Raw genomic sequence first — 14,056 nt, forward strand, 5'->3', positions numbered from 1 at the left:
AAGCAGGTAAACTCTGCTCGCAAAGTTGATTTCCGCACGCCTGCATGAAACTGACTTGAAATTTTGGGGGGTGGAAACCAAGCAGGAAATGGCCCTCTCTGATTTTTCACTTTTAAGGCAATCCCACCATCACGGACGTCCTTAGTTCACCTTGATTGACAGCTTTCATTTAGGATGTTGTAAACATTCGTGGGCAGAGCCTTCACCTAGGGGGGCTCTGGGGGTATGCTCCATTTACAGCAGCTAAATCAACTATTCTCATTCTGTTTTTACCAAAGGTAGAGTTGCTGCGTTGATTGGCCATTCCAATCAGAAATAGAGAGGGGAAATTACACAAAGTTGAAGTTATTTTAAAAAAACCTCAAAGATTTGGGGCTGGAGTCCCGGAAGCTCTGCCTATTCTTCTTCACATTGTGTGTTGTTTGTGAGCATCACCGTGACAAACTTCTATTATTTCTCTGTCAGTTTTCATTCTGTTTAAGGAAACTACTCATATAAAAAAAGGGAACTAAGTAAGATGACTGATGTGACCTTTATATCCTCCGCTGCTCGTCGTGGAAACATCAGAACTGAAAAACGAAGATGCGGCGATCTAAAGACGTACTCTGTGTATCAGAAAATATATCTGGGATGTATACAGTTTTTTTTTTCGATTGCTAAACGGCAGTGGGCACAACTGATGCAACATGTGCATAACTCAAACTACAGTCTGCACTACAAACAGTCACCTGAACTAAGCAGTTCACGTCTCCTGCAAAACTCATTCCAAGCAACACAACTCTTCACACACGTCTTAGAACAGGCTCATTGTGTCAGGGTGGAGATGAGGCTCGGACCCAAATGCAGTTCAACAAAAGATTTATTCCAGTATACAGGGAACAAAACCACAGGGAACACCACACTAACATAAGGCAAGAATCCGACAACACAAAATAAAACAGCAAACAGAACATACAAAACCATGACACAGTGCAGCCAAACACTATGTCCAATTCACATCTAGATAACACACACTGTCACTCAGAACACATTTGGGGCCCTATTTTAATGATCTAAGCGCACGGCTTGAAGCGCATGGCACATGTGCGTTTAGGGCGTGTCCAAATCCACTTTTGCTAGTTTGACGGCGGTGAAAAGGGTCTATGTGCCGGGTGCATGGTTCAAAATTGTTGTACTTAGTGTCTTCAGGTCAAATTTGATCCGAAGACAACAGGAGGGTTAACTTAGGCAATTAGTAGGCTATAATGCTATCACATTAACGTTAACGTTAATACACCCTGTCATGAATCAATATCTCTGTTTCTGGAATAACCTGACTGCTGGCCAGGCTTACAACCAGGTTGGTGAGGATGTTTTTCCCTTTCAATACCATGGGTAGTGCCACTTGGCCAGCCATGCCAAAACACGTATGACTTCAATATTCAATGGAAAATGAGCTCATATAGCACAACGTGGTGTCAACATAAAACACAAGGTGTCACAGTCTTCCAGAGAATGTGGTGGACCAATTGCAGGGACAGCAGGCAGTGTAGTGTTCAAAGGTTTAATGGCAAAGTACAAAAAACAGGAGCAGGTAGGAACCCAAAAACAGGAACAGGCAAACACAGAACAGCGGTAAGCAATCCACTGACAAGCCAAACGAGAATAAACTGAACAGCAAATAATGATCTGACACAAGACAAGGGCAACACAAAGACTAAATAAAAGAGGAAACAAGCAAACAAGGAACAATCAACAAGTGATACAACAGGTGAAACACATAAGGGTGGGAAACACAAGACAGGAAGTACAACAAGACGAGACAAGACAGAAAACCAGACTACCAAAATAAAACAGGAAACAGAACATACACAACCATAACACTAGGAAGCAGAGTTTACAAATCCAGCACAAAATGAACCTAGATCTCACGCCAAAAGCACAGATGTGTACCGATTCGACCGTTCTCTGGGATATGTTTTCTTTTTTTGTGATCACATTTTTTTAATTTTTATTTTAGAAATTAAGAACAATTACAAGCAAAAACTGTGACATAAGAACATGTCCCAGGGCCAAAAAATACAGACAGGACAGAAGGGAAGGAGGGAAACATTAAAAGAACGCAACAGAAAGAGTGATGTCCACAGCTTACAAATAATACATGCAGAAAACTGACATCAACAAACACATACATAAACAGACAGATACAAGACAAGGGACCAATCACATACGCAAACAGAAGTAAAGGCTGTAGCACAAATTCACAGCATGGACTTCAAGGACTCAGCATTTCTAAACCAAGTGTCCAAAGTCTTTCCTGGGGCTCCACCTATGCGAGCAGTAGAGAGTTCTATATATAAGACATCCAATAAACAAAGGATCCATGCACGAGCAGACAAGTCATAAAGTGGTTTCCAACATGTTGCAATCATTTTCTCTGGGATATGTTTTCATGCTAATCGAATGTGACCAGTTTTAGCGCAAACCGCTAATTAACTTATAACGCTTGTCGTCGTAAAAAATAAATCGCTATTTTACACCACTAACAAGGCTCAAAATAGCACCACACTTCCACGGTAGCATAATGAGGGTCCCTATGTGTAAACCGAAAGTATTGAGAACTTTGTAAGTGTATAGACAGTTTATTAAAAAGATAGTTTGGAAAGACAGTACCATTCACATATACAGGCGGGCGCCATCTTGGGAAAACAGTCATGACCAGTCGTACGACAAACGCTGTGTAACCAGTAACATAGCTCAAGCATGGCGTTTGTCGTTCGACTAATTAGCGGTTTGTGCTAGAACTGGTCACATTCGATTAGCATGAAAACATATCCCAGAGAAGGTCGACTTGGTACCCATGTGGTAGGTTCAATTTGCGCCAGATTGCACTATAGACAGTTCACGTTTGAGCACTTTACTTAGTTTTAAATAGTTATATTCCTATATAATGGTCTATTGGTGAAGTAGCATTGATCACTTTGAGGGGGGTGGAACATTTTTTCCCACCGGTGAAAAAAATTATTCAGCAGAGGCAGTGATATAAAGAGGGGAAATCCCTTGCATCCCCCCCGCCAAACTGCACCCTGCTCCCATCCATGTTAGCTAGGGCTAAGGTTAGCTCTAATGTTAGAGGCATGGGTTCATTCAACGGCAAGATTTACGGACATTTAAAAAGCATTGAGAGAGCAGATGAGAGACTATATATATATATATATATATATATATATATATATATATATATTCCTTTATTTACGGTGTTATCTTGCCCTACATCTTTATAAAGACAGAAAAACTGTTCTTCAGCCAGGACAACAACTCTGACTTTCCTGAATGAAAGCTGTCAATCAAGGTAAACTAAGGAGGTCCCTGATAGTGTGATAGCCTTGAATTTCAATTTCAATTTCAATTTCATTGTCATTCAGCATGTTAGACAGACGGAGAACGAAATTCGCTCTCAGGACTACCAATATGACAGTGGCAGTAATTCATTAGCCTATGATTAAAAAAACAAGGTTTAAATATAGAATAAATAGAAAGTGAACAATCAGAGGAGGGCCAATTCCTTCTTGGTTTCTGCCCCCAATATTTCAAAAGGCAGTTTCCTACGGGCGTGCAGAAATCAACTTTGCGTGCAGAGTTTACCTACAAGAGCGTGTTTGCCCTCCTCTGCTCGCACAGCAAACACTCAGGGGCGCATAGTGGCGGCTCTCTACCAGCCTGGTCTCACAGAATTCTATGAATTGATCTCAAACTGTTAACACCACATTACATTGTGGCCACCACAGAAAACTATATCAATGTAAAGTCAATGACAAAATGAGGTAGCATTAAGAGCGACTACGGTGGTGAGTAGTATGAAAGCCCCAAAATCCACGTAGGGAGGTTGGTTGGGGTGGTGGATGGGTCAAACGACTCAGGACTTTCACCCAGGAGACCAGGGATTGTGTTTCGTGTATCACGTTTCCTAAACCCAACTGTCACATTCTTCTTGTCCCATTGTTGTCCCACGTGTCATTGAAACGTAAGCCCACCCACCACCTTTTCCTTAACTTAAGGGGCCGTCTTCATTTCACAGAATTCTGTGAGGTCAGGTTGTCTCTGCGAATGCTGCTTGGTTTTTATATGATGAAATGATATAATTTGCTCATGGAGCATGTATTATTTTTGCTTGCGAGATATGACATAATCCTGACGCCATACAGGATTCGTGTCACGTTTTTGTCCCACGACACCCATTTTCAAGTTGTTTGGCAAAAAGAAGCGTATTTTCCAAAAATGTGAAGCTATTATTTTGCAGGGTAATGTTGTGTGATGTATTGTGTTGTCCTTTACAGATTTGACTCCTTGAACAACATTCAAGAAATCCCTGCCTGCAGTAACTTCTTCCAGCGATGGTCCTAAATGTTAGCATCATGCCAGCAATGGGAGGTTTGTCTTTGTACTACATACAGAGACTTTTTGTCTTACTTCTGTGTCTCGTGCATCATCTGAAACCTTCCCTGGCTTATTCTCTGAAAAACTGCTCCATCAAATATTCCAACGACGCCTTGGCCGATGTTGTTTTGCATTGCTCGGAACGTAACCTTGTAACTGTCCCTGATGACATACCCAGAGATGTGAGTTTAGTGTATCTCAGGTACAATCAGCTCGAACAGATCAACAGGGACCATTTCCGGGAATTGTCAAAGCTTAGAATTTTGTGGCTGAACAAAAATCAGATTACTCACGTGGATGATGGATCTTTCATCCATTTGGTGGCGTTAACAAGGCTCAACATGGCCTTTAACAAACTCACCAACCTGACGGACAATCTCTTTCAGGGACTGTCCAGCCTTACCATGCTCGATCTCGCCAATAACAACATTCAGTCCATTCATACCTCGGCCTTTCAGTCCATGTCCAGATTAGAAACCGTGATTTTAGACTCAAACAAGCTCCAACAAGTTGCTGACATTCAGCCCATTCTACAGCTACCACTTATACAGAAACTGAGCATTAGAGACAATCTATTTCCCTCCTTTCAGACCAAAGATCTGCTGCTGAATGAGCCCTCAAGCCTGAAGGTGTTAGATTTTTCGAATAATGTGTTTGAAAAGTTCAGCATCACAACAAAGATCTTTCCTCACCTTGAGATGATAGACTTTTCTATGTCTGGCCAAGTTGCCGGCTGGCAATGGGACATACCTGACAAGACTTTACTCAGGAACATAACTCAGTTGTATTTTAATTGCCCATACATTGCTTTCGAAGAGATCCGAAAAGTCCTGCAGAGCCTCGACTCACTGATGCATCTGAGACTGAATTATATGGATCAGTGGATCGACGAAGGTCTCCTAGCTACGGTTTGCAAGATACCGACACTTAAAAAGCTGGATCTGTTTTTTAACAACGTCCTCAATATTAGTGCGAAACTTGTAGCTTGCTCTCAGCTCAGTGAGCTTGATTTGTCGTGTACTTCCATGACTGAACTGTCTAAAGGCTCGATTCGACTGATGAAGCAACTGATTTCCCTAACTTTAGAGACCAACCTTCTCACCAAGGTGCCAGATGACATTCGGAGTCTCTCCTATCTCGAGATCCTAAATATTGGTGACAATATTATCACTGAGTTGAGATGTGAGGATTTCACAAACACAACACGCCTCAGAGAGCTTTATTTGTATGCCAACCACATTGCCAAACTAGACAGATGCATCTTCGAAAGTCTTAATGACCTGAAGGTTTTAGATATGAGCGACAACCTGCTGTGGACATTCGGAGGCGCCTTCAAAATAGGCCTGAAGAAGCTTGAGTTCTTGGATCTGAGCAACAACTTTGTACTTATTCTTGAAAAGGGGGATTTTCAAAGTTTAGGGTCCTTAAAATATTTGGATGTGGTGTCAACACATACCGGGAGGGTGAAACATAAGGCTTTCGATGGATTGAATAACCTAGGTAACCTTAGTGTATCTCTTTCACTCGAATTTGAAAATAAATTCAGAGGTTTACAGCAGTTGGAAAATCTTACAACCTACTTTATTATTGACAGTTTCAAAGGTCCTCAACCAAACTATTATAAAGCTTTCTTTCATTTAAAATCTATGAAATTTCTCACAGTAATATGTGAGGGTTATCACACTGGTTTTCCCTTTGACATACCAATAGAAATGATCCAGGCTATGAAACATTTAGAGGACTTCACAGCTGAGAATTTCTACATTTCTCCGCCAGATGTGGACACATTTCAATTCAATCGGCAGCTCAAGAGTTTGACAATCAGACAGACTGATTTGTCAGACTTGGATCCTGGACTGTTTCAGCCAATGCCGCACCTGCGGGTTCTCGATTTCTCAACGAGTAAGATCAAATCTTTGGATTTTCTGTTCCAGGCCAATCTGTCTGCACTCAGATGTTTGAAACTAAGTGACAATGAGATAACTGTGATCAATGAGACAGTCTTCCAATTTCTCCCTGCCCTAACATACCTCGATCTGCAAAACAACCCTTTTACTTGTGACTGCTCTAATGCTGGCTTTATCCAATGGGTGCAGAACAACAACCAAACTCAGGTTGTTAATGCCTACCAGTACACATGTTCTTTCCCTGTGGCTGAACAAGGAAACAAGCTTCTGGACTTTGACATCCTGTCCTGTTGGATGGACATTAGCTTCCTCTGCTTTATTTCCAGCATTTGTCTGGTTGTTCTTACACTCCTTGCATCCTTCATCTACCACTTTCTGAGGTGGCAGCTAGCCTACGCCTACCACCTCTTCCGGGCCTTCCTATATGACAACAGGAAGAAAAAGGCCGGAGCTCGTCATCTTTACGACGCCTTCATCTCCTACAATGTTGACAACGAGGCCTGGGTTTACCAAGAGATGCTTCCAGCGCTGGAAGGAGAGCAGGGCTGGAGACTCTGTCTGCACCACAGAGACTTCCAACCAGGTAAACTCTTACTCTGTCTGTCTTCGTCTCGTACTGAATTTCTATCGTTTTCTGCTACCTGTCATTAATTTATTACACAAAAACGAAACTTTAGCAGCTTCAGATATTGCCCTAATACTTAAGTGTTGCCACTAAAATTCCCACTTCAATACAGAAACTGTCCTCTCCAGAAAAATATTAAGTTCAAATCCTTAAAACGGCCAACTGTTCCGCCAAATCATACGAGGATATAGGTTGTTTATTTTTTCCATTTGATACGACCAACAGGAGCATTTTCCGTCCTCATATCTGAAACTAGGGAACGTAATGGTCACAGTTTTAAACACGTTAACTGAAACGGTTCCAGTTTGGTTTGGTCCAGGCACTCAAACTACTTATACAGCTTCTACACACCTTTGAAAAAGATTGTTTTTTTAAAGTTGATGCTGACTCTGATGGCTAAAGTATCTTTATTTAAATCTGAGAAGTACATCTCATACTGGCCTCCCACCACTAGCCGCATGAAAATCAAAGAAGCACATTAGATGAAGCGAGTGTTAGCAAGTGATTACTAGACATACAGACGCAGAGAGCTGCAAAAAGAAAAAAACATATGTGAAACCTCTCAGATGTAAATACTATAACTATATACAGTGCCTTGCGAAAGTATTCGGCCCCCTTGAACGTTTCGACCTTTTGCCACATTTCAGGCCTCAAACATAAAGATATAAAACTGTAATTTTTTGTGAAGAATCAACAACAAGTGGGTCCCAATTATGAAGTGGAACGAAATTCATTGGTTATTTCAAACTTTTTTAACAAATAAAAAACTGAAAAAGTGGGCGTGCAAAATTATTCAGCCCCTTTACTTTCAGTGCAGCAAACTCTCTCCAGAAGTTCAGTGAAGATCTCTGAATGATCCAATGTTGACCTAAATGACTAATGATGATAAATAGAATCCAGCTGTGTGTAATCAAGTCTCCGTATAAATGCACCTGCTCTGTGATAGTCTCAGAGGTCCGTGTAAAGCGCAGAGAGCATCATGAAGAACAAGGAACACACCAGGCAGGTCCGAGATACTGTTGTGGAGAAGTTTAAAGCCGGATTTGGATACAAAAAGATTTCCCAAGCTTTAAACATCCCAAGGAGCACTGTGCAAGCGATAATATTGAAATGGAAGGAGTATCATACCACTGCAAATCTACGAAGACCCGGCCGTCCCTCTAAACTTTCAGCTCATACAAGGAGAAGACTGATCAGAGATGCAGCCAAGAGGCCCATGATCACTCTGGATGAACTGCAGATATCTACAGCTGAGGTGGGAGACTCTGTCCATAGGACAACAATCAGTCGTATACTGCACAAATCTGGCCTTTATGGAAGAGTGGCAAGAAGAAAGCCATTTCTTAAAGATATCCATAAAAGTGTCGTTTAAAGTTTGCCACAAGCCACCTGGGAGACACACCAAACATGTGGAAGAAGGTGCTGTGGTCAGATGAAACCAAAATCGAACGTTTTGGCAACAATGCAAAACGTTATGTTTGGCGTAAAAGCAACACAGCTCATCACCCTGAACCCACCATCCCCACTGTCAAACATGGTGGTGGCAGCATCATGTTTGGGTCTGCTTTTCTTCAGCAGGGACAGGGAAGATGGTTAAAATTGATGGGAAGATGGATGGAGCCAAATACAGGATCATTCTGGAGAAAACCTGATGGAGTCTGCGCAAAGACCTGAGACTGGGACGGAGATTTGTCTTCCAACAAGACAATGATCCAAAACATAAAGCAAAATCTACAATGGAATGGTTCACAAATAAACATATCCAGGTGTTAGAATGGCCAAGTCAAAGTCCAGACCTGAATCCAATCGAGAATCTGTGGAAAGAACTGAAAACTGCTGTTCACAAACGCTCTCCATCCAACCTCACTGAGCTCGAGCTGTTTTGCAAGGAGGAATGGGCAAAAATGTCAGTCTCTCGATGTGCAAAACTGATAGAGACATACCCCAAGCGACTTACAGCTGTGATCGCAGCAAAAGGTGGGCGCTACAAAGTATTAACTAAAGGGGCTGAATAATTTTGCACGCCCAATATTTCAGTTTTTTATTTGTTTAAAAGGTTTGAAATATCCAATAAATTTCGTTCCACTTCATGATTGTGTCCCACTTGTTGTTGATTCTTCACAAAAAATTACAGTTTTATATCTTTATGTTTGAGGCCTGAAATGTGGCAAAAGATCGAAAAGTTCAAGGGGGCCGAATACTTTCGCAAGGCACTGTAACTGTATGTGCTCTGTAATCACAACATCTCTGACAGGAAGAAGATAAGAGGAAGAAGAAGAGTGGACACAGAGCAACTTAAAAGATGAATCTAAATGTCATTAGATAAAAGAACAAGAACATATAGTTTCAATCAATTGCCTCCCAATACTGAAAGCGATCTCAAATATCAATAATTTTTAAAGTAATGCATGGACCAAAAAATGTGTGGAAGAAGTCTTTTACTTTAGGTAAAAGTATCAATAACACACTGTTAAATAGAGTGTTTAAAACTGTACTTCAGTAAAACTAATTAAAGGGTAACTTTTTTTTTTTTTCAACCTGGACCCTATTGTCAATGTTTTCATGCATAAGTGACTGATTGGAATAACAATCTTTAAAGTTTTTCCAGTATTGGTCGAGAACGCCACAACCATCACACACCTGTAGTTCTTTTGCTTTTGTCCGAATCAGTTGGTGAGTTAGTAAACTTGGAGTGATTTGCCCTCGGTTGGTTTGGTTTGGTTTAGTTTCACACCTGGAAAAATCCAAGCGTACCAAAATGCGTCACTACAAATCAGGCAAGAACGTCCAGCCCTCTTATTTGTCGGATGTGTCTGGGGGTGGAAGCAAAAAAGTAAATACAGGAAGAAGGTCCTGTGTTTTGGTCTGCTCAAACCAGCTTATTTCATTAAAATTATCAGACATTGTTTCACAAGAGACGTTAATACATCTGCTCTGGTCATCGAGACTTTGCTCTACTCTGCCAGCGTCTGTCTCCAATTCTATGGCAGCTGGTTTGACCAAGAATGAATGAATGAATGAATGAAAACTTTATTGAACAATAATCAACAAGAGGTGTTCAAAAGGATAAAAACACAATAAAGCCCAAAGGCTTGTTTCCATTGTGGTCCTTAAGATGGAAGGGGAATACAACACATGGATTAAAAACATTGAGGACAAAGGGGAAAGGGGTCAACTAATAATCAAAACAGACAAATAAAACAGATCTAAAACACAATGGAAAACAGGGACTAGATTCCCTGACAGACATACAGACACATAAACAGACAATACAGTACAAACAACAGTACAATATTCCTAGTACTTCAAGGATTTCTTGAGTTTGTTTATAGGCTTAATAACCATTTTTTCAAGGAGATACGAGTGACGGACGGCAAGCTTGACGCAGTCTATTTCTGTGAAAGAAACCTTGAGGCTGCTACAGTTTGCTGCTCTGCTACATCGCAGATTGATAAACACACCTGACTACAGAAGAGATTAGCTCAGACTTGCAGAGTATGTATAATTGGTGCGGTTCGAGTACGGATCATGTTCTCACCACAAACAAACCACTTCAGAGTTCGACTGAAAGCGCACTAGTTTGCTCCGCTTTTGGTGCGCACCAGAGTTCGATTGCTCCGTTCTCACCTGCCCAAAAGAACCGCACCAGTGTGGCAAACGAACTGTAGTTCGATTCAACCGAGTGTGAAAACACCAAAGCAAAACATGGGAAATCAGGGTCCAGGTGGAAAAAAAAACAAAGTTGCCCTTTAAATAATATGAGCTAAATATACTTGAACTAAGTTTAGATACACAAATCTGAAACTCAATCTGTTGTTATTGTGTTTGTGTTGTATTCTTGTTTCCATTGGTAAGATGCAGTTGATGATATTACAGGTGTGTCTGAACTCTCCACAGGGAAACCGATCGTAGAGAACATTACGGATGCCATATACGGCAGCAGGAAGACCATCTGTGTGATCACCCGGCGTTACCTGCAGAGCGAGTGGTGCTCCAGAGAGATCCAGATGGCCAGGTGGGGGCGCTCACATCCGTCAGAAGCTCCTGCTCTATAGAGGCGAAGTCCCCCCTTCCTTTGGGCCACTATGGGACATTATTTAAGTCAAAATATGTCCGTTGGTGAATGGGGAGAGACAAATACTTATTTGTTCTCGTTTGATTTGAGCCATGAATTACACATATGATAATCGTCAGTTTAAAAAATTATTTAGCAAGTTAAGAAAGTCTCAGTTTGTGGTAAAACTGTTGAAGTATCAGACTGGGAAAATATGTAAATAGACAAACAGAATAAAAAATAACTAGTCTCTCCCTATTCTCTACTATACATATTCTTTCCAAAACAGTTTGGTGCCACTGGCAAGATTTCAACAGCTTTTGTTTCTTTTATTCAACTCTTTTCTGATATATGTTTTTTTTTCGACTTGTTTTTTACACTTTTCCCCCCCTTTTTAGATTTTTTTTTCAATGTATTTGATCACATTTTTGCTTATTGTATTATATAAACTATGTGAGTTTTGTGTGCAGAAATCTTCATGTGTAAAGTAACTAGTAACTAAAGCTGTAAGATGACTGTAGTGGAGTAAAAAGTACAACAACTACCTGAAATGTAGCGGAGTAGAAGTAGAAAGTGGCATGAAAAGAAAAGACTCAAGTAAAGTACAAGTACCTCAACAATTTTACTGAAGTACAGTACTGTAGTAAATGTATTAGTTACATTCCACCGCTGTGTGTGTTGTTGCAGCTTCCGTCTGTTTGACGAGCAGAAGGACGTGTTGGTCCTGCTGTTTCTGGAGGAGATCCCGGCCCACCAGCTGTCTCCGTACTACCGCATGAGGAAGCTGGTGAAGAAACGCACCTACCTGAGTTGGCCCCAGGCCGGCCAACACACAGGAGTCTGGCAGAATGTAGGGAGAGCTCTGGAGACGGGGGACGCTCCCACCGAGAACGCTGACCTGCTCACTGGACCGGCAGGACGCTGAGAAACATCAGTTAGAACAAACCTACAAAAATGTTGGAAAAGGGTTAAGGTTAGGGGGTGAGGGTTAGGGGTTTAGGGTTAGGGTTAGAGGGGTTATGTTTAGGGGGTTAGGGAATGAGAAATTCATCTTGCTGGCTTCCCTTGCTTCGTCTGATGACTGGGCGGTTGAACTGGGAAGCCAACGGCAGAAAAACGGTCCATTGCATTCACTTAAAGGTGCTCTAAGCGATGTTGGGTGACGTCACTTCTTGTTGACGTTCGAAGTATAGTCAAACTAAACGGAGTCTAGCTCACCCCTCCCTCCTCATCCCATCCCCTTCCCCTCCCTTCTGTACTTCCACGCACTAACCCCCCAAAACCACCCACCTCCCAACTCCTTCTTGTTGATTATTGGCTGGAACATTTTTTGTTATGTTTGGTGGTGCAGAATGGCGCAGTTGGTTATTTTTGGTGTTTGATGAGCTTGGGCTTTCTACAGAGACCACTTTTTTTTACTGTGTGTTCAGGGGACAGGCAGCTAGCAAATAGTGAGGAGATGTTTGCTGTATGTGACAAAGAATTGTGTAGCCTAAAAAACACGTGACATCGCTTAGAGCACCTTTAAAGCTCTTCTTTATCTGCATTTCCGACACATACTTATTTATATGGGTTAGGTTTGGGTTAAAAAGCAATGCCTGGTATATGGCGCTGCGAGGGGCACCAGGGGATCCCTGGTTTGAATAAAACACTTAAAATCATCCTTTTTCCCAAGTTTGGTTATATAAAAGCTGATCAAAAGGAAGCCAGATATTAAAAGCAGGTTAAAAGAACCACTGGACAGTATGGGCATCGGGAGAATACAACTTTAAAGGTCCCATGGCATGAAAATTTCACTTTATGAGGTTTTTTAACATTAATATGAGTTCCCCCAGCCTGCCTATGGTCCCCAATTGGCTTGAAATGGTGATAGGTGTAAACCCAGCCCTGGGTATCCTGCTCTGCCTTTGAGAAAATGAAAGCTCAGATGAGCCGTTCTGGAATGTTGCTTGTTATGAGGTAATAACAAGCAAGGTTACCTCCCCTTTCTCTGCTTTGCCTGCCCAGAGACTTTGGCCAACCCATGAGAGAGAGGCATCATGGATTTCAAATGAGAAAAGTGGCAGTTGGTCAAGGCCACACCCCCACCCTCCACCTTGCCCCTCCCTCTCTCCTCCTCAATAGCTACAGACACAGAAATGGCACATCCTAAGGAAAGCTCATTGTGGGACTGGCCCTAGTGGCTGTAATTCTGCACCAAGGCTGAATTTCGGGAAAGAGACTTCAGATACAGTATTAGGGGACCACTAAGGTCTATATAAAAGAGACTTCAGATACAGTATTAGGGAACCACTAAGGCCTATATAAAAGCATCCAAAGAGCACCATGTCATCGGACCTTTAAATAAAAGGTCATCTCCACACCTACCCTGGCCTTTCTCTTGGAGAGATTACAAAATAAATAATTAAAATAAGTAAAATAATATATAAAATTATGAAAATAAATGCCCCAGCGTCGCAGTATAAAAACATCTCTTTCAATGTTAAAGGCACACTGTGCAAGATTTGTACCTTAATATAACAGCTTCAAAGTCATTTTGATGGTAAATGAACTCGTAGTAGGGCGAATCACACCGATAGCAAAGCAGGGGGGGACGTCGCTGGCAAAACCAACAATGCAGATTTGAGAGGTGGCGCCCCACCATATCTCGCGAGAATCACGACTCGCCTTACGGCCCGATGTCACATACATCAACAACATATAAGAAGAAGCCTCTATGGAAGACACTAGCATGCATTTCAGAAGTGAATCATGGCAGAGTCGACGAAGAAAACAAAGAAAGTGCAGTCGGAAGAATTAAGGAAAAGAAAACGAGAAACTGACCGCGTGACGAACCGGACAAGATGTCATTGGATACAGCTAAAAAGCAGCAAAGGTAACGTTATATACGAGTACTCCACATCGACTCCACGGGTGGCTGTTTGAGAAAAATGGAAAATGCATAGTAAGCTTTTAATGGAATATTATTTAACATACTTAACTAATAGGGGATAGGTTTAGGGGTTAGGTTTAGGGGTCAGTGTTAGGGTCTCTCTTCCCTCCTCTCTCCCCTCC

At 41.7% G+C, this 14,056-nt stretch overlaps 1 protein-coding gene across 1 annotated transcript; it reads left to right on the top strand.

Annotated features, from left to right (window-relative positions):
- Positions 1 to 4,373: 4,373 nt before the first annotated feature.
- On the top strand, positions 4,374 to 11,927 carry LOC120571787 (toll-like receptor 13). The gene is made up of 3 exons (XM_039820874.1): positions 4,374 to 6,906; positions 10,846 to 10,963; positions 11,690 to 11,927. The coding sequence occupies exons 1-3, from the start codon at positions 4,374 to 4,376 to the stop codon at positions 11,925 to 11,927; spliced, it is 2,889 nt and encodes a 962-aa protein (XP_039676808.1).
- Positions 11,928 to 14,056: the final 2,129 nt, after the last annotated feature.

Source organism: Perca fluviatilis, chromosome 13 (genome assembly GCF_010015445.1).
Source record: "Perca fluviatilis chromosome 13, GENO_Pfluv_1.0, whole genome shotgun sequence".
Lineage (NCBI taxonomy): Eukaryota > Metazoa > Chordata > Actinopteri > Perciformes > Percidae > Perca > Perca fluviatilis.